The sequence below is a fragment of the Phyllobates terribilis genome, unplaced genomic scaffold (assembly GCF_046119375.1).
Source record: "Phyllobates terribilis strain yellow unplaced genomic scaffold, ASM4611937v1 Scaffold_11__3_contigs__length_659146591, whole genome shotgun sequence".
NCBI lineage: Eukaryota > Metazoa > Chordata > Amphibia > Anura > Dendrobatidae > Phyllobates > Phyllobates terribilis.
The window spans coordinates 586,827,357-586,850,656 of record NW_027362771.1 but is presented as its reverse complement, the minus strand read 5'-3'; the positions used below and the strand labels follow the sequence as shown (position 1 = coordinate 586,850,656).

Sequence of the window (23,300 nt, the reverse complement as noted above, 5' to 3'; positions counted from 1 at the left end):
GCTGGTATCGGGAGGCACATGGACTGCTAGTGTCAGGGGCACATGAGCTGCTGGTGTCAGGGGGCACATGAGCTGCTGGTGTCAGGGGGGGCACATGAGCTGCTGGTGTCAGGGGGCACATGGACTGCTGGTGTCTGGGGCACATGAGCTGCTGGTGGCGGGGGGCACATGAGCTGCTGGTGGCGGGGGGCACATGAGCTGCTGGTGGCAAGGGGAACATGAGCTGCTGGTGGCAAGGGGAACATGAGCTGCTGGTATCGGGAGGCACATGGACTGCTGGTGTCAGGGGGGCACATGAGCTGCTGGTGTCGGGGGCACATGGACTGCTGGTGTCAGGGGGCACATGGACTGCTGGTGTCGGGGGCACATGGACTGCTGGTGTCGGGGGCACATGGACTGCTGGTGGCGGGGGGCACATGAGCTGCTGGTGTCGGGGGGCACATGGACTGCTGGTGTCGGGGGGCACATGGACTGCTGGTGTCGGGGGGCACATGGACTGCTGGTGTCGGGGGCACATGAGCTGCTAGTGTCAGGGGGGGGCACATGAGCTGCTGGTGTCGGGGGCACATGAGCTGCTGGTGGCGGGGGGCACATGAGCTGCTGGTGGCGGGGGGAACATGAGCTGCTGGTATCGGGGGGCACATGGACTGCTAGTGTCGGGGGGGGCACATGAGCTGCTAGTGTCAGGGGGGCACATGAGCTGCTGGTGTCGGGGGGCACATGAGCTGCTGGTGTCGGGGGGCACATGAGCTGCTGGTGTCGGGGGGCACATGAGCTGCTGGTGTCGGGGGGCACATGAGCTGCTGGTGTCGGGGGCACATGAGCTGCTGGTGTGGGGGGGGCAAATTGAACTGCTGGTGTCAGGGGGGGGCACATGAGCTGCTGGTGTCAGGGGGGGCACATGAGCTGCTGGTGGCGGGGGGGGCACATGAGCTGCTGGTGGCGGGGGGGGGCACATGAGCTGCTAGTGTCAGGGGGGCACATGAGCTGCTAGTGTCAGGGGGGCACATGAGCTGCTGGTGTCAGGGGGGCACATGAGCTGCTGGTGTCGGGGGCACATGAGCTGCTGGTGTCGGGGGGCACATGAGCTGCTGGTGTCGGGGGGCACATGAGCTGCTGGTGTCGGGGGGCACATGAGCTGCTGGTGTCGGGGGCACATGAGCTGCTAGTGTCAGGGGGGGGCACATGAGCTGCTGGTGTCGGGGGCACATGAGCTGCTGGTGGCGGGGGGCACATGAGCTGCTGGTGGCGGGGGGAACATGAGCTGCTGGTATCGGGGGGCACATGGACTGCTAGTGTCAGGGGGGGGCACATGAGCTGCTAGTGTCAGGGGGGGGCACATGAGCTGCTAGTGTCAGGGGGGGGCACATGAGCTGCTAGTGTCAGGGGGGCACATGAGCTGCTGGTGTCGGGGGGCACATGAGCTGCTGGTGTCGGGGGGCACATGAGCTGCTGGTGTCGGGGGCATATGAGCTGCTGGTGTCGGGGGGGCACATGAGCTGCTGGTGTCGGGGGGGCACATGAGCTGCTGGTATCAGGGGGGGGGCACATGAGCTGCTGGTATCAGGGGGGGGGCACATGAGCTGCTGGTGTCGGGGGGCACATGAGCTGCTGGTGTCGGGGGGCACATGAGCTGCTGGTGTCGGGGGGCACATGAGCTGCTGGTGTCGGGGGGCACATGAGCTGCTGGTGTCGGGGGGCACATGAGCTGCTGGTGTCGGGGGGCACATGGACTGCTGGTGTCGGGGGAACATGAGCTGCTGGTGTCGGGGGGCACATGGACTGCTGGTGTCGGGGGCACATGAGCTGCTGGTGTCAGGGGGGGGCACATGAGCTGCTGGTGTCAGGGGGGGGCACATGAGCTGCTGGTGTCAGGGGGGGGCACATGAGCTGCTGGTGTCAGGGGGGGGCACATGAGCTGCTGGTGTCAGGGGGGGGCACATGAGCTGCTGGTGTCAGGGGGGGCACATGAGCTGCTGGTGTCAGGTGGGGGCACATGAGCTGCTGGTGTCGGGGGGCACAGGAGCTGTTGGTGTCGGGGGGCACATGAGCTGCTGGTGTCGGGGGGCACATGAGCTGCTGGTGTCAGGGGGCACATGGACTGCTGGTGTCAGGGGGCACATGAGCTGCTGGTGGCGGGGGGCACATGAGCTGCTGGTGGCGGGGGACACATGAGCTGCTGGTGGCGGGGGACACATGAGCTGCTGGTGTCGGGGGGCACATGGACTGCTGGTGTCGGGAGCACATGAGCTGCTAGTGTCAGGGGGGGGCACATGAGCTGCTGGTGTCGGGGGCACATGAGCTGCTGGTGGCGGGGGGCACATGAGCTGCTGGTGGCGGGGGGCACATGAGCTGCTGGTATCGGGAGGCACATGAGCTGCTGGTATCGGGAGGCACATGGACTGCTAGTGTCAGGGGGGGGCACCTGAGCTGCTAGTGTCAGGGGGGGGCACATGAGCTGCTAGTGTCAGGGGGGCACATGAGCTGCTGGTGTCGGGGGCACATGAGCTGCTGGTGTCAGGGGGCACATGGACTGCTGGTGTCAGGGGCACATGGACTGCTGGTGTCGGGGGCACATGAGCAGCTGGTGGCGGGGGGCACATGAGCAGCTGGTGGCGGGGGGCACATGAGCTGCTGGTGTCGGGGGGCACATGAGCTGCTGGTGTCGGGGGGCACATGGACTGCTGGTGTCGGGGGCACATGAGCTGCTAGTGTCAGGGGGGGGCACATGAGCTGCTGGTGTCGGGGGCACATGAGCTGCTGGTGGCGGGGGGCACATGAGCTGCTGGTGGCAGGGGGAACATGAGCTGCTGGTATCGGGGGGCACATGGACTGCTAGTGTCAGGGGGGGCACATGAGCTGCTAGTGTCAGGGGGGGGCACATGAGCTGCTAGTGTCAGGGGGGCACATGAGCTGCTGGCGTCGGGGGGCACATGAGCTGCTGGTGTCGGGGGCACATGAGCTACTGGTGTCGGGGGGGCACATGAGCTGCTGGTGTCAGGTGGGGGCACATGAGCTGCTGGTGTCGGGGGGCACATGGACTGCTGGTGTCGGGGGCACATGGACTGCTGGTGTCGGGGGCACATGAGCTGCTGGTGTCGGGGGGCACATGGACTGCTGGTGTCGGGGGGCACATGGACTGCTGATGTCGGGGGCACATGAGCTGCTGGTGTCGGGGGGCACATGAGCTGCTGGTGTCGGGGGGCACATGAGCTGCTGGTGTCGGGGGGCACATGAGCTGCTGGTGTCGGGGGCACATGAACTGCTGGTGGCGGGGGGGGCACATGAGCTGCTGGTGGCGGGGGGGGCACATGAGCTGCTGGTGGCGGGGGGGGCACATGAGCTGCTGGTGGCGGGGGGGGCACATGAGCTGCTGGTGTCAGGGGGGGGCACATGAGCTGTTAGTGTCAGGGGGGCACATGAGCTGTTAGTGTCAGGGGGGCACATGAGCTGCTGGTGTCGGGGGCACATGAGCTGCTGGTGTCAGGGGGCACATGGACTGCTGGTGGCGGGGGCACATGAGCTGCTGGTGTCGGGGGGCACATGAGCTGCTGGTGTCGGGGGGCACATGAGCTGCTGGTGTCGGAGGGCACATGGACTGCTGGTGTCGGGGGCACATGAGCTGCTAGTGTCAGGGGGGGCACATGAGCTGCTGGTGGCGGGGGGCACATGAGCTGCTGGTGGCGGGGGGCACATGAGCTGCTGGTGGCGGGGGGCACATGAGCTGCTGGTATCGGGGGGCACATGGACTGCTAGTGTCAGGGGGGGCACATGAGCTGCTAGTGTCAGGGGGGGGCACATGAGCTGCTAGTGTCAGGGGGGCACATGAGCTGCTGGTGTCGGGGGGCATATGAGCTGCTGGTGTCGGGGGCACATGAGCTGCTGGTGTCGGGGGGGCACATGAGCTGCTGGTGTCAGGGGGGGGCACATGAGCTGCTGGTGTCAGGGGGGGGCACATGAGCTGCTGGTGTCAGGGGGGGGCACATGAGCTGCTGGTGTCGGGGGGGGCACATGAGCTGCTGGTGTCAGGGGGGGGCACATGAGCTGCTGGTGTCAGGGGCACAGGAGTTGCTGGTGTCGGGGAGCACATGGACTGCTGGTGTCGGGGGCACATGAGCTGCTGGTGGCGGGGGGCACATGAGCAGCTGGTGGCGGGGGGCACATGAGCAGCTGGTGGCGGGGGGCACATGAGCTGCTGGTGTCGGGGGGCACATGAGCTGCTGGTGTCGGGGGGCACATGGACTGCTGGTGTCGGGGGCACATGAGCTGCTAGTGTCAGGGGGGGGCACATGAGCTGCTGGTGTCGGGGGCACATGAGCTGCTGGTGGCGGGGGGCACATGAGCTGCTGGTGGCGGGGGGCACATGAGCTGCTGGTGGCGGGGGGAACATGAGCTGCTGGTATCGGGGGGCACATGGACTGCTAGTGTCAGGGGGGGGCACATGAGCTGCTAGAGTCAGGGGGGGCACATGAGCTGCTAGTGTCAGGGGGGCACATGAGCTGCTGGTGTCAGGGGGGGCACATGAGCTGCTGGCGTCGGGGGGCACATGAGCTGCTGGTGTCGGGGGCACATGAGCTACTGGTGTCGGGGGGGCACATGAGCTGCTGGTGTCAGGTGGGGGCACATGAGCTGCTGGTGTCGGGGGGCACATGGACTGCTGGTGTCGGGGGCACATGGACTGCTGGTGTCGGGGGCACATGAGCTGCTGGTGTCGGGGGGCACATGGACTGCTGGTGTCGGGGGGCACATGGACTGCTGGTGTCGGGGGCACATGAGCTGCTGGTGTCGGGGGGCACATGAGCTGCTGGTGTCGGGGGGCACATGAGCTGCTGGTGTCGGGGGGCACATGAGCTGCTGGTGTCGGGGGCACATGAACTGCTGGTGGCGGGGGGGGCACATGAGCTGCTGGTGGCGGGGGGGGCACATGAGCTGCTGGTGGCGGGGGGGGCACATGAGCTGCTGGTGGCGGGGGGGGCACATGAGCTGCTGGTGTCAGGGGGGGGCACATGAGCTGTTAGTGTCAGGGGGGCACATGAGCTGTTAGTGTCAGGGGGGCACATGAGCTGCTGGTGTCGGGGGCACATGAGCTGCTGGTGTCAGGGGGCACATGGACTGCTGGTGGCGGGGGCACATGAGCTGCTAGTGTCAGGGGGGGCACATGAGCTGCTGGTGGCGGGGGGCACATGAGCTGCTGGTGGCGGGGGGCACATGAGCTGCTGGTGGCGGGGGGCACATGAGCTGCTGGTATCGGGGGGCACATGGACTGCTAGTGTCAGGGGGGGCACATGAGCTGCTAGTGTCAGGGGGGGGCACATGAGCTGCTAGTGTCAGGGGGGCACATGAGCTGCTGGTGTCGGGGGGCACATGAGCTGCTGGTGTCGGGGGGCATATGAGCTGCTGGTGTCGGGGGCACATGAGCTGCTGGTGTCGGGGGGGCACATGAGCTGCTGGTGTCAGGGGGGGGCACATGAGCTGCTGGTGTCAGGGGGGGGCACATGAGCTGCTGGTGTCAGGGGGGGGCACATGAGCTGCTGGTGTCGGGGGGGGCACATGAGCTGCTGGTGTCAGGGGGGGGCACATGAGCTGCTGGTGTCAGGGGCACAGGAGTTGCTGGTGTCGGGGAGCACATGGACTGCTGGTGTCGGGGGCACATGAGCTGCTGGTGTCGGGGGGCACATGGACTGCTGGTGTCGGGGGCACATGAGCTGCTGGTGTCGGGGGGCACATGAGCTGCTGGTGTCGGGGGCACATGAGCTGCAGGTGTTGGGGGCACATGAGCTGCTGGTGTTGGGGGCACATGAGCTGCTGGTGTCGGGGGGCACATGGACTGCTGGTGTCGGGGGAACATGAGCTGCTGGTGTCGGGGGGCACATGGACTGCTGGTGTCGGGCGCACATGAGCTGCTGGTGTCGGGGGGCACATGGACTGCTGGTGTCGGGCGCACATGAGCTGCTGGTGTCGGGGGGCACATGGACTGCTGGTGTCGAGGGCACATGAGCTGCTGGTGTCGGGGGCACATGAGCTGCTGGTGTCAGGGGGGGGCACATGAGCTGCTGGTGTCGGGGGCACATGAGCTGCTGGGGTCAGGGGGGGGCACATGAGCTGCTGGTGTCGGGGGGCACATGAGCTGCTGGTGTCGGGGGGCACATGGACTGCTGGTGTCGGGGGCACATGGACTGCTGGTGTCGGGGGCACATGAGCTGCTGGTGTCGGGGGCACATGAGCTGCTGGTGTCGGGGGCACATGAGCTGCTGGTGTCAGGGGGCACATGGACTGCTGGTGTCAGGGGGCACATGAGCTGCTGGTGGCGGGGGGCACATGAGCTGCTGGTGGCGGGGGGCACATGGGCTGCTGGTGGCGGGGGGCACATGGGCTGCTGGTGGCGGGGGGCACATGGGCTGCTGGTGTCGGGGGGCACATGGGCTGCTGGTGTCGGGGGGCACATGGACTGCTGGTGTCGGGGGCACATGAGCTGCTAGTGTCAGGGGGGGGCACATGAGCTGCTGGTGGCGGGGGGCACATGAGCTGCTGGTGGCGGGGGGCACATGAGCTGCTGGTGGCGGCGGGAACATGAGCTGCTGGTGGCGGCGGGAACATGAGCTGCTGGTATCGGGGGGCACATGGACTGCTAGTGTCAGGGGGGGGCACCTGAGCTGCTAGTGTCAGGGGGGGGGCACATGAGCTGCTAGTGTCAGGGGGGCACATGAGCTGCTGGTGTCGGGGGCACATGGACTGCTGGTGTCGGGGGCACATGAGCTGCTGGTGGCGGGGGGCACATGAGCTGCTGGTGGCGGGGGGCACATGGGCTGCTGGTGGCGGGGGGCACATGGGCTGCTGGTGGCGGGGGGCACATGGACTGCTGGTGTCGGGGGCACATGAGCTGCTAGTGTCAGGGGGGGCACATGAGCTGCTGGTGTCGGGGGCACATGAGCTGCTGGTGGCGGGGGGCACATGAGCTGCTGGTGGCGGGGGGAACATGAGCTGCTGGTATCGGGGGGCACATGGACTGCTAGTGTCAGGGGGGGCACATGAGCTGCTAGTGTCAGGGGGGGGCACATGAGCAGCTGGTGTCAGGGGGGGGCACATGAGCTGCTGGTGTCGGGGGCACATGAGCTGCTGGTGTCGGGGGGCACATGGACTGCTGGTGTCAGGGGCACATGAGCTGCTGGTGTCGGGGGGCACATGAGCTGCTGGTGTCGGGGGCACATGAGCTGCTGGTGTCGGGGGCACATGAGCTGCTGGTGTCAGGGGCACATGAGCTGCTGGTGTCGGGGGGCACATGGACTGCTGGTGTCGGGGGAACATGAGCTGCTGGTGTCGGGGGGCACATGGACTGCTGGTGTCGGGGGCACATGAGCTGCTGGTGTCGGGGGCACATGAGCTGCTGGTGTCGGGGGCACATGAGCTGCTGGTGTCGGGGGCACATGAACTGCTGGTGTCAGGGGGGGGCACATGAGCTGCTGGTGTCGGGGGCACATGAGCTGCTGGTGTCAGGGGGGGGCACATGAGCTGCTGGTGTCAGGGGGGGCACATGAGCTGCTGGTGTCAGGGGGCACATGAGCTGCTGGTGTCGGGGGGCACATGGACTGCTGGTGTCGGGAGCACATGAGCTGCTAGTGTCAGGGGGGGGCACATGAGCTGCTGGTGTCGGGGGCACATGAGCTGCTGGTGGCGGGGGGCACATGAGCTGCTGGTGGCGGGGGGAACATGAGCTGCTGGTATCGGGGGGCACATGAGCTGCTGGTGTCAGGGGGGGGCACATGAGCTGCTAGTGTCAGGGGGGCACATGAGCTGCTGGTGTCGGGGGCACATGAGCTGCTGGTGTCGGGGGGCACATGAGCTGCTGGTGTCGGGGGGCACATGAGCTGCTGGTGTCAGGGGGCACATGGACTGCTGGTGTCAGGGGCACATGGACTGCTGGTGGCGGGGGCACATGAGCAGCTGGTGGCGGGGGGCACATGAGCTGCTGGTGTCGGGGGGCACATGAGCTGCTGGTGTCGGGGGGCACATGGACTGCTGGTGTCGGGGGCACATGAGCTGCTAGTGTCAGGGGGGGGCACATGAGCTGCTGGTGTCGGGGGCACATGAGCTGCTAGTGTCAGGGGGGGGCACATGAGCTGCTGGTGTCGGGGGCACATGAGCTGCTGGTGGCGGGGGGCACATGAGCTGCTGGTGGCGGGGGGCACATGAGCTGCTGGTGGCGGGGGGCACATGAGCTGCTGGTGGCGGGGGGCACATGAGCTGCTGGTGGCGGGGGGAACATGAGCTGCTGGTATCGGGGGGCACATGGACTGCTAGTGTCAGGGGGGGGCACATGAGCTGCTAGAGTCAGGGGGGGGCACATGAGCTGCTAGTGTCAGGGGGGCACATGAGCTGCTGGTGTCGGGGGGCACATGAGCTGCTGGTGTCAGGGGGCACATGGACTGCTGGTGTCAGGGGCACATGGACTGCTGGTGGCGGGGGCACATGAGCAGCTGGTGGCGGGGGGCACATGAGCTGCTGGTGTCGGGGGGCACATGAGCTGCTGGTGTCAGGGGGCACATGGACTGCTGGTGTCGGGGGCACATGGACTGCTGGTGTCGGGGGCACATGAGCTGCTAGTGTCAGGGGGGGGCACATGAGCTGCTGGTGTCGGGGGCACATGAGCTGCTGGTGGCGGGGGGCACATGAGCTGCTGGTGGCGGGGGGCACATGAGCTGCTGGTGGCGGGGGGAACATGAGCTGCTGGTGGCGGGGGGAACATGAGCTGCTGGTATCGGGGGGCACATGGACTGCTAGTGTCAGGGGGGGCACATGAGCTGCTAGAGTCAGGGGGGGGCACATGAGCTGCTAGTGTCAGGGGGGCACATGAGCTGCTGGCGTCGGGGGGCACATGAGCTGCTGGTGTCGGGGGGCACATGAGCTGCTGGTGTCGGGGGGGCACATGAGCTACTGGTGTCGGGGGGGCACATGAGCTGCTGGTGTCAGGGGGGGGCACATGAGCTGCTGGTGTCAGGGGGGGGGCACATGAGCTGCTGGTGTCGGGGGGGCACATGAGCTGCTGGTGTCAGGGGGGGGCACATGAGCTGCTGGTGTCAGGGGCACAGGAGTTGCTGGTGTCGGGGAGCACATGGAATGCTGGTGTCGGGGGCACATGAGCTGCTGGTGTCGGGGGGCACATGAGCTGCTGGTGTCGGGGGCACATGAGCTGCTGGTGTCGGGGGGCACATGAGCTGCTGGTGTCGGGGGCACATGAGCTGCTGGTGTCGGGGGGCACATGGACTGCTGGTGTCGGGGAAACATGAGCTGCTGGTGTCGGGGGCACATGAGCTGCTGGTGTCGGGGGGCACATGGACTGCTGGTGTCGGGGGAACATGAGCTGCTGGTGTCGGGGGCACATGAGCCGCTGGTGTCGGGGGGCACATGAGCCGCTGGTGTCGGGGGGCACATGGACTGCTGGTGTCGGGGGGCACATGAGCTGCTGGTGTCGGGGGCACATGAGCTGCTGGTGTCAGGGGGGGGCACATGAGCTGCTGGTGTCAGGGGGGGGCACATGAGCTGCTGGTGTCAGGGGGGGGCACATGAGCTGCTGGTGTCAGGGGGGGGCACATGAGCTGCTGGTGTCAGGGGGGGGCACATGAGCTGCTGGTGTCAGGGGGGGCACATGAGCTGCTGGTGTCAGGGGGGGCACATGAGCTGCTGGTGTCAGGGGGGGCACATGAGCTGCTGGTGTCAGGGGGGGCACATGAGCTGCTGGTGTCGGGGGGCACATGAGCTGCTGGTGTCAGGGGGGCACATGAGCTGCTGGTGTCGGGGGGCACATGAGCTGCTGGTGTCGGGGGGCACATGAGCTGCTGGTGTCGGGGGGCACATGAGCAGCTGGTGTCAGGGGGGGCACATGAGCAGCTGGTGTCAGGGGGGCACATGTGCTGCTGGTGTCGGGGGCACATGAGCTGCTGGTGTCGGGGGCACATGAGCTGCTGGTGTCGGGGGCACATGAGCTGCTGGTGTCGGGGGCACATGAGCTGCTGGTGTCGGGGGCACATGAGCTGCTGGTGTCAGGGGGGCACATGTGCTGCTGGTGTCAGGGGGGCACATGTGCTGCTGGTGTCGGGGGGCACATGAGCTGCTGGTGTCAGGGGGGGGCACATGAGCTGCTGGTGTCGGGGGCACATGAGCTGCTGGTGTCAGGGGGGGCACATGAGCAGCTGGTGTCAGGGGGGCACATGAGCTGCTGGTGTCGGGGGGCACATGAGCTGCTGGTGTCGGGGGGCACATGAGCTGCTGGTGTCAGGGGGGGCACATGAGCTGCTGGTGTCGGGGGGGGCACATGTGCTGCCGGTGTCGGGGGGGGCACATGAGCTGCCGGTGTCGGGGGCACATGAGCTGCCGGTGTCGAGGGGGGGGCACATGAGCTGCTGATGTCGGGGGCACATGAGCTGCTGGTGTCGGGGGCACATGAGCTGCTTGTGTCGGGGGGCACATGAGCTGCCGGTGTCGGGGGGCACATGAGCTGCTGGTGTCGGGGGGGGCACATGGACTGCTGGTGTCGGGGGGGGCACATGGACTGCTGGTGTCGGGGGGGGCACATGAGCTGCTGGTGTCAGGGGGGGGCACATGAGCAGCTGGTGTCAGGGGGGGGCACATGAGCTGCTGGTGTCAGGGGGGGCACATGAGCTGCTGGTGGCGGGGGGCACATGAGCTGCTGGTGGCGGGGGGCACATGAGCTGCTGGTGGCGGGGGGGCACATGAGATGCTGGTGGCGGGGGGGGGGCATATGAGATGCTGGTGGGCACATGAGCTGCCGGTGTCGGGGGCACATGAGCTGCCGGTGTCGGGGGCACATGAGCTGCCGGTGTCGGGGGGCACATGAGCTGCCGGTGTCGTGAGGCACATGAGCTGCTAGTGTCTGGGGGTACATGAACTGCTGGTGTCGGGAGGCACATGAGCTGCTAGTGCCGGGGGGCACATGAGCTGCTGGTGTCGGGGGGCACATGAGCTGCTGGTGAGAAGGGGCTCACTCTCCTGCCCCATCAGGGTCCCCCGCAACTCGATTGCAGGGAGCCGATGTGAGATGGAAGGGGCTCACTCTTCTGCCCCATCAGGTCCCCCGCAACTTGATTGCAGGGAGCCAATGTGAGATGGAAGGGGCTCACTCTTCTGCCCCATCAGGTCCCCCACAACTCGATTGCAGGGAGCCAATGTGAGATGGAAGGGGCACACTCTTCTGCCCCATCAGGTCCCCCGCGACTCAATCGCAGGGAGTCGATGGTCGTACCTCTGGGTCCACCGGGTGCCCTGGTAGGTCCTGCCATAAGAAAACAGGTCTAGTAGCCTACAATGCATAAACATTTATATATATAATATATGAGGTATTAGTTTATATTTTGGCCAAAATACGTAAGCTTGTAACCCGCGTCAAGGGTCCTCATGCTTACGAGTCCTACTCCAAACACTAACAGCAAAAGCCACACTAAGAAGAATTAAAATTCCCCCAAAAATTCAAGAAAAAACAGCAAAAAAGGGCAGCAATGTTTACCTGCCCAGATCTTCAAAGCCAAATGCACTACCAGGATGCAGCAGACCCACATAAAGATGTCGGCTACAGTAATGCAGCGGCTTGCTGCATTGCTAGAATGTCCAGGGAGTGTGCTCTAGCTGACCATTTACCTCCCCCTCAGGTGACTGATCACGTGACTGTGACATCATCGCAGGTCCTGTATGCACAAAAGGATATATAAACCCTGGTAGTTTTGAAACAGGTAGAGAAAAGAGTGGCCTGGTGAGGCCTAGAGAGAGAGGCCTGGTGAAGCCTGGAAGGCAGAGGCTGGATCCCCGGTGTTTGAGATACCAGTAGCCTTGGAAGGTACGTGGCCCGGAGGCCCCATCTGGGAAGCCTTAAAGCCACAGCTGTGGCAGAACCGAGCTGACTGAAGCTGCTTGATGTGGACATTGATATTGTTACCTTGCTGAAGGCTGTATCTGGAACCAAGTGGGCATATCTGTCACTAGAAAGGCTCTGGGATATTATGTGTAACATGTCGGCAAGCCACTGAGATGGACTATGTTATGAGCGGTTTATGAGATGTAATAAACTGCTGGACTGTGAATTACCGGAAAAACGTTGCAGGTGTGCTTTAATTGACCCGGTGAAGCGAGTGCCCCCAGCGTGATGAATAGCGATACCTCACACTACACAGGTGCAAAATACTGATGAGACAATCACTCACAACCTACCATTTCATGGAGCGGGTGACTGCTTAGTATTTAAATGCATAAACATTGAAGGATATCAGACCAGCAATCAGATGTTAAAATGTTCAAGTCCCATAGAAGAACTAAGTAAAATAAAGTTAAGAAAATGTTGAAAAAAAAAAAAAAAAAAAAAAAAAAATCACAAAAAATAGTTTTGCCAATAACTTTACATTTTTTATGTGACAACAAAATTAGTCAAAATAAAAAAATATTTGATATTGCTGCATTTGGAACGACACTCACTACTTAACATATAGAGCGAACAGAAAAAAATAAAATATATGAAAATGTCAGTATAAAAGCTTTAGCTGTGAGAATAAGGCAGTGTATAAACAACTTGCTTTCCTACAAAAGTGTTCTTAGGGTGCAAAAGCAGCAGAATTTTCTTTTTTACATACAGTAAATCTGGTATCGCTGTAATCATAGTGTCCGGAAGAATAAAGTCGTCAAATCACTTATACCGCATGAGGAATGGTGTAAAAAATAAATAAAACCAATTCTTCACTGGCTGTTGATTTGTTCATTCTACCTCCCTAAGATCGCAGTAAGGCTCGATCGCTTACAATGGGATTTCCCTATAAATATCTGAAATAAGTGATTCAGACAGAACCCCCGGTGAAAGATTTCCCGTAATGAGCAGGGCTGTGGATTCGGTAAGCCAAACCTCCGACTACTCAATTTCCATGACACCAACTCTGACTCCACGACTCCGACTCCCTCATACACGGCTCATGTTTAAGTGATAAATTTACCGTAGCACAGATTCATCTCAGCTAAAAGTCTAGACCCTTAGATCAGGAATAGGACAGACATTTATAGGACATGTCATAACTTTCCCAAACTCTTATGAAAAAATATTCCCCACAAACTGCATTGAACAACTGTACCCAATTTATTATATATTTTAAGAGTCGAAGTCGGTCCATTTTATACCGACTCCAATTCCGACTCCACAAAAATGGGCTCCGACTCCACAGCCCTGGTAATGAGGCAGATGGAGACACTGTGGACGCCGTCTGGCCTGTGATCCCACGGTGTCCGTCTTTTTAGGTGTGCATAAAAGCACAGTCGGCGACAGTTTTCTGCACCTCTAGAAAAATGGACACTGCTGAACAGAGGCCAGACCGAGTGCAGAGTAACTCTGCTGCCTCATTATAGTGAATGGATCCCTTGGGGGTTTCATCTGAATCACATTTTGCAGATTTAGATGGAAACCCCAATATAAGTGCTCAGAATAGAGCGCCGGATAAATGTGATCCCAAATATCCTGTAACCCAAAATGCCACCAACAAAAGAGTCTACGCACCCCACAAAAAGCAAGTCCCCACTCATGTCTCTCATCTGTCAACAGAAATGTAAGGGGCTTCCACATTACTGGTAACACAAAGGCTCTGAAAAAGTGACATGGCTCGCATCCAAGAGAAATCCAGCAAATTCTGCACTCCCAAATCCAAATGCCATCCCCTCCCTTCTGAGACCCACAGTGTGCCTACACCGCAGTTAGAGTCCACATGTTTTGCATTACTTTAGCGATGAGAGCCTGTCTAATTTACTGATGCATGTATCCAGCACAAGCTGGGCATAATATAACTGCACTATAATGTACTGAGCACTACAATGTACTGTTCACTACAACATACTGGGCACTACAACGTACTGGGCACTACAACGTACTGGGCACTACAGCGTACTGGGCACTACAGCGTACTGGGCACTACAATGACAGTTTGCAATTTTCACTCAGTAACATCCACTGCTGCTTGTTTCTGGATTCTGGAAAACACCCATGGAGTCAAAATCATCACTACACCTGTAGATAAATTCCCAGAGGGGTATAACTTCCCAAATGGGGTCCCAAAAAAAAAGAGTTAATAAAATGTAATGTTATTTGTACAACATAATGTTGGCCAGGAAAAATAAAACAGGATCTGAAAAAAAAGAAGAAAAAGTTAAAGATATGACTTCTGGAATGTGATAATAAATAAAGGAAAAAGAAAATAATAAAAATTAAAAAAGTGCAGCATCCTGAAGACCAAAATAGACCCGGTCCTGAGGGAGTTAGTGGTCTCCAATAAGCATCCCAATGGCCAAAGTTGGCTAGCAATGGCCTGGATATCGGGACAGGATGGGGTGGCAATTGTAAACGGGTTTTCTCAAGACGACAACGCTTGTCCACACGGCACACGGACACCATACAGGGGAGTTGAGGTAAGGAGAGGCAAGTGATAAAAATTCTGGGATTATTACTTACTCCCTTACACCACGCGCCGATGCAGCCTCTTCGGGTAGACTTGGAGGTGAGGTAGCGGTCTGCAGTGTCTCCCGTTGGTGCTCGCTGATGTGGTTCTCATCCATCTGCAAGTACAATGCCTCATATTTACCGGACACCACAGACGGGGGTCTACGTACCGTACTCATCTACAGGCCCCCATTATGTAGTCACTTTGTAGCACCTTACATTGCACGAATCATCCTGTACTGAGTCCAGAGCTGCATTCACAATTCTGCTGTTTGTCATTGCTATTATTACAGCGCTTTATTCTCAGCAGCACTTCCTGATTACATTCGGGGATGTGCTGCCGACCAATAAAGATTTGTAGGCTGCGATCAAATATGTTCATTTGGGCGATCATCAATCTTTGCCAAAGGGCCTTAGAAAGATGGAACTAAGAAACCCATGATGCGCACTCTTCTTCAAAGAGCCCAAACTTTTTATTTTTCCGTCCACATAGCCTTATGAGGCCTCAATTTTTGAGCGAGGAGTTGTACTTTTGAATGACACCATTGATTTTACCATATCGTGTACTGGAAAACGGGAAAAAAATTCCAAGTGCGATGAAATTGCATAAAAAGTGCAGTTCCACAATTGTTTTTTGGGGTTTTTATTTACCATGTTCACTAAATGCTAAAACTGACTGCCATTATGATTCTCCAGGTCAGTACAAGTACGCCAATACCAAACATGTATAGGGTTTTTTTTTTTATTTAAGTGGTGAAAAAAAATTCCGAAATTTATAAGAAAAAAAAAAAAAAGTTTACTTATGTCACAATTTCCCGAGACCAGTAGCGTTTTCATTTTTTGGGATCTGGGGCTGGGTCAGGGCTTATTTTTTGCACGCCGAGCTAACGTTTTTATTGATACCATTGAGGTAGATATGATGTTTTGATCGCCTCTTATTGCAATGTTGCGACGACCAAAAAAAACGTAATTTTGGCGTTTTCTTTTTTTTTTTCTGGTTACGCTAGTTACCGATCGAATTAATTATTTTTATATTTTGATAGATCGGGCGATTCTGAATGTTGCAATAACAAATATATGTTTTTTTGTTGTTTTTTTTTTCAATGGGGCAAAAGGGGGGTGATTTGAACTTTTTTTAAAAAAAAATGTTTTCATATTTTTAAAAACTTTTTTTTTTCCACACTTTTCACTGACTTCAATAGCGGAGACTTGAGATTGTGCTGCACTGCTATGGGCTTCAGCAGAGAGAAAAAAAATCTGGGAATGTAGATAAGAATGATCAACTCTTTGACAATGGGACTCGGGATTTATGACTCGCTGCCTGGACACAGTTCACACCTCCATCAGACGGACTCCAGATCACTATCCAGCTCGCCCACCTTCTCTCCATTTGTAACAAAACCCTTAATGTGATTTCCTTGGCTTATCTTTAGGAGGCTTCACCCCATGCACAAATGGTCTATTGTAATATGTATTAAATGTTGTGCTCTTGTCTCAGTCCTTCATTTGCAATCCTGCCTGAAGAAGGAGCCTCGGGGCTCGGAAAGCTGCACACATAATCCTTCTGGTTAGCCCATAAAGGTGTCACTCCTAGAAAACTTTTTTGGGCATAAAAGGATTTACATTGTCTGTCCCCACTAAATTTATTATTTGTGGGGGCTGCAAATCCCCTTGTGTAAACATGTATGGAAACTATATGGGGGTGTGGAAAGTAAAAAAGGTCAGAAAACAAATATATAAATGTTACATCTGTGTGCCGTGTCAGAGAGCAAATAGAAAAAGGAGTCAAAACAGAGTCCTTGGGGAAGAAGCAGAAAAGATGGCGACGAAAAGTGGCTTCTGTACCTCAGGCATCTGAGGGGTCACATACTTATACAGAACAGAGCAGCAATAAGACAAGTGACGCGAGGCCGATCTATGAATATGGGAAGAGAAAAAGCAAGGAAATATCCGTGCAGTTCACAGATAAAGGATTGTTCAGACGTTGCGCTTTTTTCCGTGCGTTAAAAAAAACAAAAAAAAATAGTGTTTTACATGACCAGCACCATGAATGAGATTTCTGATATCTCCTGCACACGTTGCTCATTTTTTCCTGGCAGAAAGTTTTTTTTTTTTGTCAGTTCTTTTCAGGGTTTTCCTACATTCAAATGAATGAAGGAAAAAGTGCAAGTAAAAACTAATAAAAAAGTGTAAGAAAGCAGGTATTTTAAGCATATAGGGAAAATATATATTCTAGTACCGTGTTAGCCAGTAGATAGAAAAATACTTAGATTTGAAAGTCCTCAGTGCAAGCTTTCCAGACTACTCGGGTCTATACCAGATGAAGGGACCCGAGTAGTCTCGAAAGCTTGCAATTTGTTACCATCTTTTCGGATAGCCATTAAAAGGTATCAACCACTGAGGACTCTCAAATCTAAATATTTTGGTATTTTAAGCAGCGTTTTTCCTGTCGACGCTCTGTTTTGCAGCAGAAAAATCTGCTGCAAATAGTCAATGTGTGCACATACCCCAAGGAGCGTGACAGTGGTATCGTTCACTGGTGGAGGTCTGGTCTGGGGCTGTGATGCCGGCAGCTCCCTCTCCTCTCCTCGGGGGGTCTGTATGTAGGGGAGATAGGACGAAAGCTTAGAATATAAGGGCGTCTTCTCATCTCCACACAAAGGACAGAAATGACAAATCTACCATTTTTGTAGCCATGCATTGGAGTTGGCTGACCCCCGGCGATTTCAGAGATCGGCCGACCATCTGATGTGTATGGGGGTCTCCCAACTGTCTCCAATTGGTATGATGGGGACAGTAGTGCCTGACAGTGAAAACATGTGAGTCCTTCGACCAGAGACCCCTCTTCTATATATATTTTCCCACCGCTGATTCCTTAAGAGAACTCTTTGTGGTTGATATTTAGCAGGCCGTCCTCTTCTCTTCCCAACTTTATCTGTGGGTGGAGAGTCGGGGGTCCCCATACACATTAGACTGTAGGGGGCAGAAGTGCTGCATCCCTCATATATTGGTGTAGAAGGTGATCTGGATCGATACTTCATTGAATATTGTTTTCCCCAGATAAGTGACGCCTGTATTTTCATACATACAAGAACAATATGTATCACTGGGGTGATAGGAGAAGACATTGGATGGGAATCTGTCGCCCGTTTCCTCCTGCACCTTATTTGCACTTTTTTTTTTTTCAGCTGCTTGCAACTTTTCTAAAAGAAAAAAAAAATACAAGAAATTTGCCATAAATTACCCCAGAAATTGGAGTAAATGATAATAAAAATCTAGGCGGAAAATGGCAATATTTAAAGGGCTGCTCGGGGCAGTAGGGGTGCACTGTTACCTGTAGTGCATTTATTTGTGTAAGTGTCATGCTCCGCGCCCTGCGGCGTTACAGAGCCATTCCGGTGTTTTTCTGTAATCCATAAACCGTACCTTTCCGGGATCATACAGGCTCTCTTCCAGCGCTCCCAGCAGCTGGCTGTCTAGCAGGTTCAGGCCAATGGCCGCTCCTCTCGAATCCTCTTCCGGAGCATCGCTCTGTTGTGACGGGATGACTTCTGCTCCGCGGCGGAGCGTTTGTTGTGCGCAGGTCACTTCTGGTGACAGTGGATCTGGATCTCGGCAATCTCCCTCATCTCCCCTCTCTTCTACTCCGTGGAAAACCAGTATCTCTGACTGGAAGATACCAGACTGTAACTGGGAGATGATTTCTGGAATAATGGGAGTATTGGATAGACCGTGCAGATCTGGGGTCGCATTGAGGGGCTGAAATTTCTGGGAAACTTGTGAAGTTGAGTTTGGGTCTTCTCGGAGGGTGGAGGAGTTTTGGTCCATACAAGCCTCCCCTGACTCACAGCCATTACTTATCATACACTGCCCGTCCATGAACATGAGGGAGCGATGGTCTCCAGTGACTTCTATGGTCTCTGTTATACTGGTGGCCGTCACATCTGTGTCATTAGGGCCCTGGACACTTCTTGCAGTCTTCTCTGTGGCCGTCGTGGGGCTGAGGTAACCTGTGGTCCCAGCATGGATTGGTCGTATGTAATCAGTAGTGGTCATCTCTACCATTGCGTCTCCACCATCATGGTGCTCCACCTGGTGGCAGGTTACGAGTACTACAGTGATCGGCACTTCAGGATTAGTTGCATTTAATTGTCCGTCAGAGAGACTCTAAAATAGATGAAAAAATTAATTAAAAACATAGTAACATAGTTTGTAAAGCCGAATAAAGACTTGCGTCCATCAAGTTCGACCTGTTAGTTCTGTAATTGCTAATGTTGATCCAGAGGAGGGCAAAAACCCCAAATGATTTGGCCAATCTTCACCTGAGGAAAAATTCCCTCCCGACTCTGAAACCAGCAGTCAGAATAAATCCCTGTATCAACCTACTATTTTATTTTTAAGTATATGCAGAAATCTGCCTGGTATCTAGAAAAGCATCCAGTCCCCGCTTGAACTGGTGTAGTGAATCGGACATTACCGTCTCCTCACTCAGTGAATTCCATATTCTCACTGCTCTTACCGTAAAGAACCCCTTCCTATGCTGGTGCGGAAACCTTTTCTCCTCCAGTCTTAGTGAATGCCCTCTTGTTACCGTAATATCCCTCCTTTTGAACAAATCCCGGGCAAGGTCTCTATACTGTCCCCTAACATATTTGTACACATTTATTATGTCCTCCCTCAACCTTCTCTTTTCCAGGCTGAATAGTCCTAGTTTTGCCAACCTCTCTGGGTATTGCAGTCCCTCCATTCCCTTTATTAATTTTGTTGCCCTCCTTTGTACCTTTTCAAGCTCATTTCTATCCTTTCTATATATTGGGGCCCATAACTGAGCACAGTATTCCAAGTGTGGTCTGACCAGTGCTTTGTACAGTGGAAGAACAATGTTCTCATCCTTTGCAGCTATACCTCTTCTGATACATCCCATTACCCTGTTTGCCCTTACAGCAGCGGCCTGACTTTGGGCACTCCAATTTAGTTTGCTATCAATCAAGATGCCCAAGTCCTTCTCCATCTCTGAATTCCCCAATGGTTTCCCATTCAGTGAGTACTGGTGACTTCCATTTTTCCTTCCCATATGTATGACCTTACATTTCTCCTCGTTAAACCTCATTTGCCATTTAATGCTCCACCTACCCAGCTTATCCAAATCCCTCTGTAGGTCTGCACTGTCCTCTTTTGTATTAATTGTTTTACATAACTTTGTGTCATCTGCAAATATTGATATTTTACTATTTATCCCGTTGACTATGTCGTTAATAAAGATATTAAATAACATTGGGCCTAGTACAGACCCCTGTGGTACCCCACTAGTGACGCTTACCCAATCTGAGTATATTCCATTTATAACCACCCTCTGCCTTCTATCCTTTAGCCAGTTAGCTACCCACTTGCAGACATTTTCCCCCAGCCCCATCATTCTCATTTTGTATACCAACCTATTATGTGGCACGCTATCGAACGCTTTTGAGAAGTCGAGATACACGACATCCACTGGTTCCCCCTGATCTACTCGAGAGCTAACCTCCTCGTAGAAGTCAATCAGGTTTGTTTGGCAGGAGCGATTCCTCATGAATCCATGTTGGTTCGGGATTAAAAGATTATTAGCATCAAGATGCTCCGTAATTGCCTCTTTAATGAAGCTTTCAAAAATTTTGCCCACAACGGACGTCAGACTCACCGGCCGATAGTTTCCGGCGTCACTTTTTGCTCCCTTTTTGAATATTGGCACTACATTCGCCTGTCGCCAATCAAGTGGTACAGACCCAGTCTCAACAGAGTCCTTAAATATAAGATATAATGGTCTGTCTATCACATGACTTAGTTCCCTTAGTACCCGTGGGTGTATGCCATCAGGTCCTGGTGATTTGTTTATTTTAATGTTACTGAGGCGTTTCTGTACCCCAGCTTGGGTTAGATTTGTCATACTTAGTGGAGGATTAAGCTTGTCATTTCTCATTTCTCCTGTTAGTTCTTTTTCCTTTGTGAAAGTTGTCGAAAAAAAATGATTTAATAGATTAGCTTTATCCTCATCTTTCTCTATGATTTTGCCTTCCTCACTTTTTATCGGTCCAATATTATCCGATTTAATCCTTTTACTATTTATATACGTAAAGAACAGTTTGGGATTTGATCTACTTTCCCTAGCAATACATCTCTCTGTTTCCTCCTTCGCTATTTTTATTTGTTTTTTGCAGGTTCTCGTTTTTTCCTTGTAAGTGCTAAATATTATAAGACAACATGTGATATAACCAGACGGTGCAGGAGGTGACATCACTGCTCCAGGCATGATGACATCACTGACAGCTTCAGGCTGGACACTTTGGGGTCCCTTCTTCTGCTCCGTCCTACGCCTGCAGTGCTTGTGCAGGTAAAATATACAGCGGCGACCAAAAGTTTTGCATTTTTTTTTAAAAGTGTGATTTCTTTTGTCTGGTTGTTGTGATGCCATTTTCCTGGTGATGAATTGAAAGTGCATGAAGTTGTCGTCATGCAAGACCTTAATTTTAAATTAAATGCTTTTGAATATACAGGTGCATATCACTAAATTAGAATATCATCAAAAAGTTAATTTATTCCAGTTCTTCAATACAAAAAGTGAAAATCATATATTATATAGAGTCATTACACACAGTGATCTATTCCAAGTGTTTATTTCTGTTAATGTTGATGATTATGGCTTACAGCCAATGAAAACACAAGTCATTATCTCAGTAAATTAAAATAATTAACATAAAACACCTGCAAAGGATTCCTAAGTGTTTAAAAATGTCCCTTAGTCTGTTTCAGTAGGCTCCACAATCATGGGGAAGACTGCTGACTTGACAGATGTCCAGAAGGCAGTCATTGACACACTCCACAAGGTCCCAGAGTCTGGAGGAAGAGTGGAGAGGCCACAATCCAAGCTGCTGGAGGTCTAGTGTGAAGTTTCCACCATCAGTGATGGTTTGGGGGCCATGTCATCTGCTGGTGTAGGTCCACTGTGCTTTATCAAGACCAAAGTCAGCGCAGCCGTCTACCAGGACATTTTGGAGCACTTCATGTTTCCCTCTGCTGACAAGCTTTTTGGAGATGGAAATGTCATTCTCCAGCAGGACTTGGCCCCTGTCCACACTGCAAAAGTACCAATACCTGGTTTACACACAACAGTATCACTGTGCTTGATTGGCAGCAAACTCGCCTGACCTTAACCCCATAGAGAATCTATTATAGAGAATCTATGGGGTATTGTCAAGAGGAAGATGAGAGACCAGACCCAACAATGCAGACGAGCTGAAGGCTTCTATCAAAGCCACCTGGGCTTCCATAACACCTCAGCAGGGCCACAGGCTGATCACCTCCATGCCACATTGCCGCATTGATGCAGTAATTGATGCAAAATGAGCCCCGACCAAGTATTGAGGCATTTACAGAACATACATTTCAGTAGGACATTTCAGATTTGAAAATCATTTTTCCAGCTGTTGTTATAAAGTATTCTAATTTACTGAGATAATGACTTTTGTGTTTTCATTGGCTGTAAGCCATAATCATCAACATTAACAGAAATAAACACCTGAAATAGATCACTCTGTGTGTAATGACGCTATATAATATATCAGTTTCACTTTTTGTATTGAAGAACTGAAATAAACTTTTTTGATGATATTCTAATTTTGTGAGATGCACCTGTAGATGTGGTCATTTAATCAAAGAAAACTGACTGCCAAAAGTTTTGCATCTACTATTTACTGATCACAACATAGAGAGTAATTCATTGGCTAGAATGCCATAACTAAAGAAGCTCTGGAGAGGGACAAAAGTGCACACAAAATAGAGCAATACCATCGGGCAAGGGGTAAGTATAATCAATGGTGGCACTCACCTAAAGGTGTTGTGTGCAGGCACAACACCTATAAATGCATCAAAAGCCGCTGCTGCCTCGTGGCTGGAGGAAATGGTTCTTCCAGAGGTAATGGCAAAAGATGGAAGCTGGCACGTTTAGGCGGGCTGTGCTGCGGGAATGAAGAGGCTCGGGATTCCAAGACGGTTTTTATTAATACCAACGCGTTTCTGCGCCGGACCGGCTCCTTTCTCAAGGTAAAAAAAACAAATGACTGAGGCTATGTGCCCACGATGCAGAAATGCTCCGGAGCGTTTCTGCATCTCCCTGGCAGAAAAAACGCATGCGGATTGTACATGCGGATTGTACATGCGGATTGTACATGCGTTTTTCCTGCCAGGGACATGCGGATGTGAAGCGTTCTTCAATTGCATTTCCGCATGCGGGTTGACAAGCGCTTTCCAGGCGATTTTAGCATCACTTGGAAAGTGCTTGACCAACTTGGTCACAATATATAAATCCATGCAGCCGGCATGGATTTATATAGTGTGACCGTAAAGAATGGTAAAAAATAAATCTATACTTACCTTCTGATGGCCCCCGGTGTCTTTATCCGATGCGTCTCGGCTTGCCGGCAGCTCGCGGTACACTAAAGGACCTGCCGACATCAGCAGTCACGTGACCCGTCACATGACTAAATGACGTCACGGCAGGTCCTTTTCAGACCATCGCGAGTTGCCGGCAAGCCAGGACGCATCGCTATGGAGACCGGGGGCCATCAGAAGGTAAGTATAATAATTATTTTATTCTTTTTTTTTTTACAGGTACTATGGTACCCGGGTCCAGAGGAGAGTCTCCTGTCCTCCACACCCGGGTACCATCCGCGCACTGAAATGCATGGATTCTGCATGTACAGTTCCAGTGATGCGGATTCCATGCGTTCTAATGCAAGTCAATGGCAGCGAAAACACCGCGCTTCCGCAAAATAATTGGTAGTGCTGCGTTTTT

The 23,300-nt window shown here is 54.3% G+C and overlaps 1 protein-coding gene across 5 annotated transcripts in view; it reads right to left on the bottom strand.

Annotated features, from left to right (window-relative positions):
* Positions 1-23,300, bottom strand: part of BRME1 (break repair meiotic recombinase recruitment factor 1) — a 67,448-nt gene that overhangs the window by 28,585 nt on the left and 15,563 nt on the right. For 4 of the 5 annotated variants that reach the window (XM_073654356.1, XM_073654357.1, XM_073654355.1 and 1 more), the window contains 4 exons: positions 17,900-18,640; positions 17,563-17,676; positions 16,981-17,070; positions 14,486-14,589 (listed from right to left, as the gene is read on the bottom strand). In XM_073654356.1, coding sequence (XP_073510457.1) covers positions 14,486-14,589; positions 16,981-17,070; positions 17,563-17,676; positions 17,900-18,640 — 1,049 coding nt within the window. The remainder of the gene's footprint in view (positions 1-14,485; positions 14,590-16,980; positions 17,071-17,562; positions 17,677-17,899; positions 18,641-23,300) is intronic. The other variant, XM_073654358.1, reaches the window with a different exon arrangement.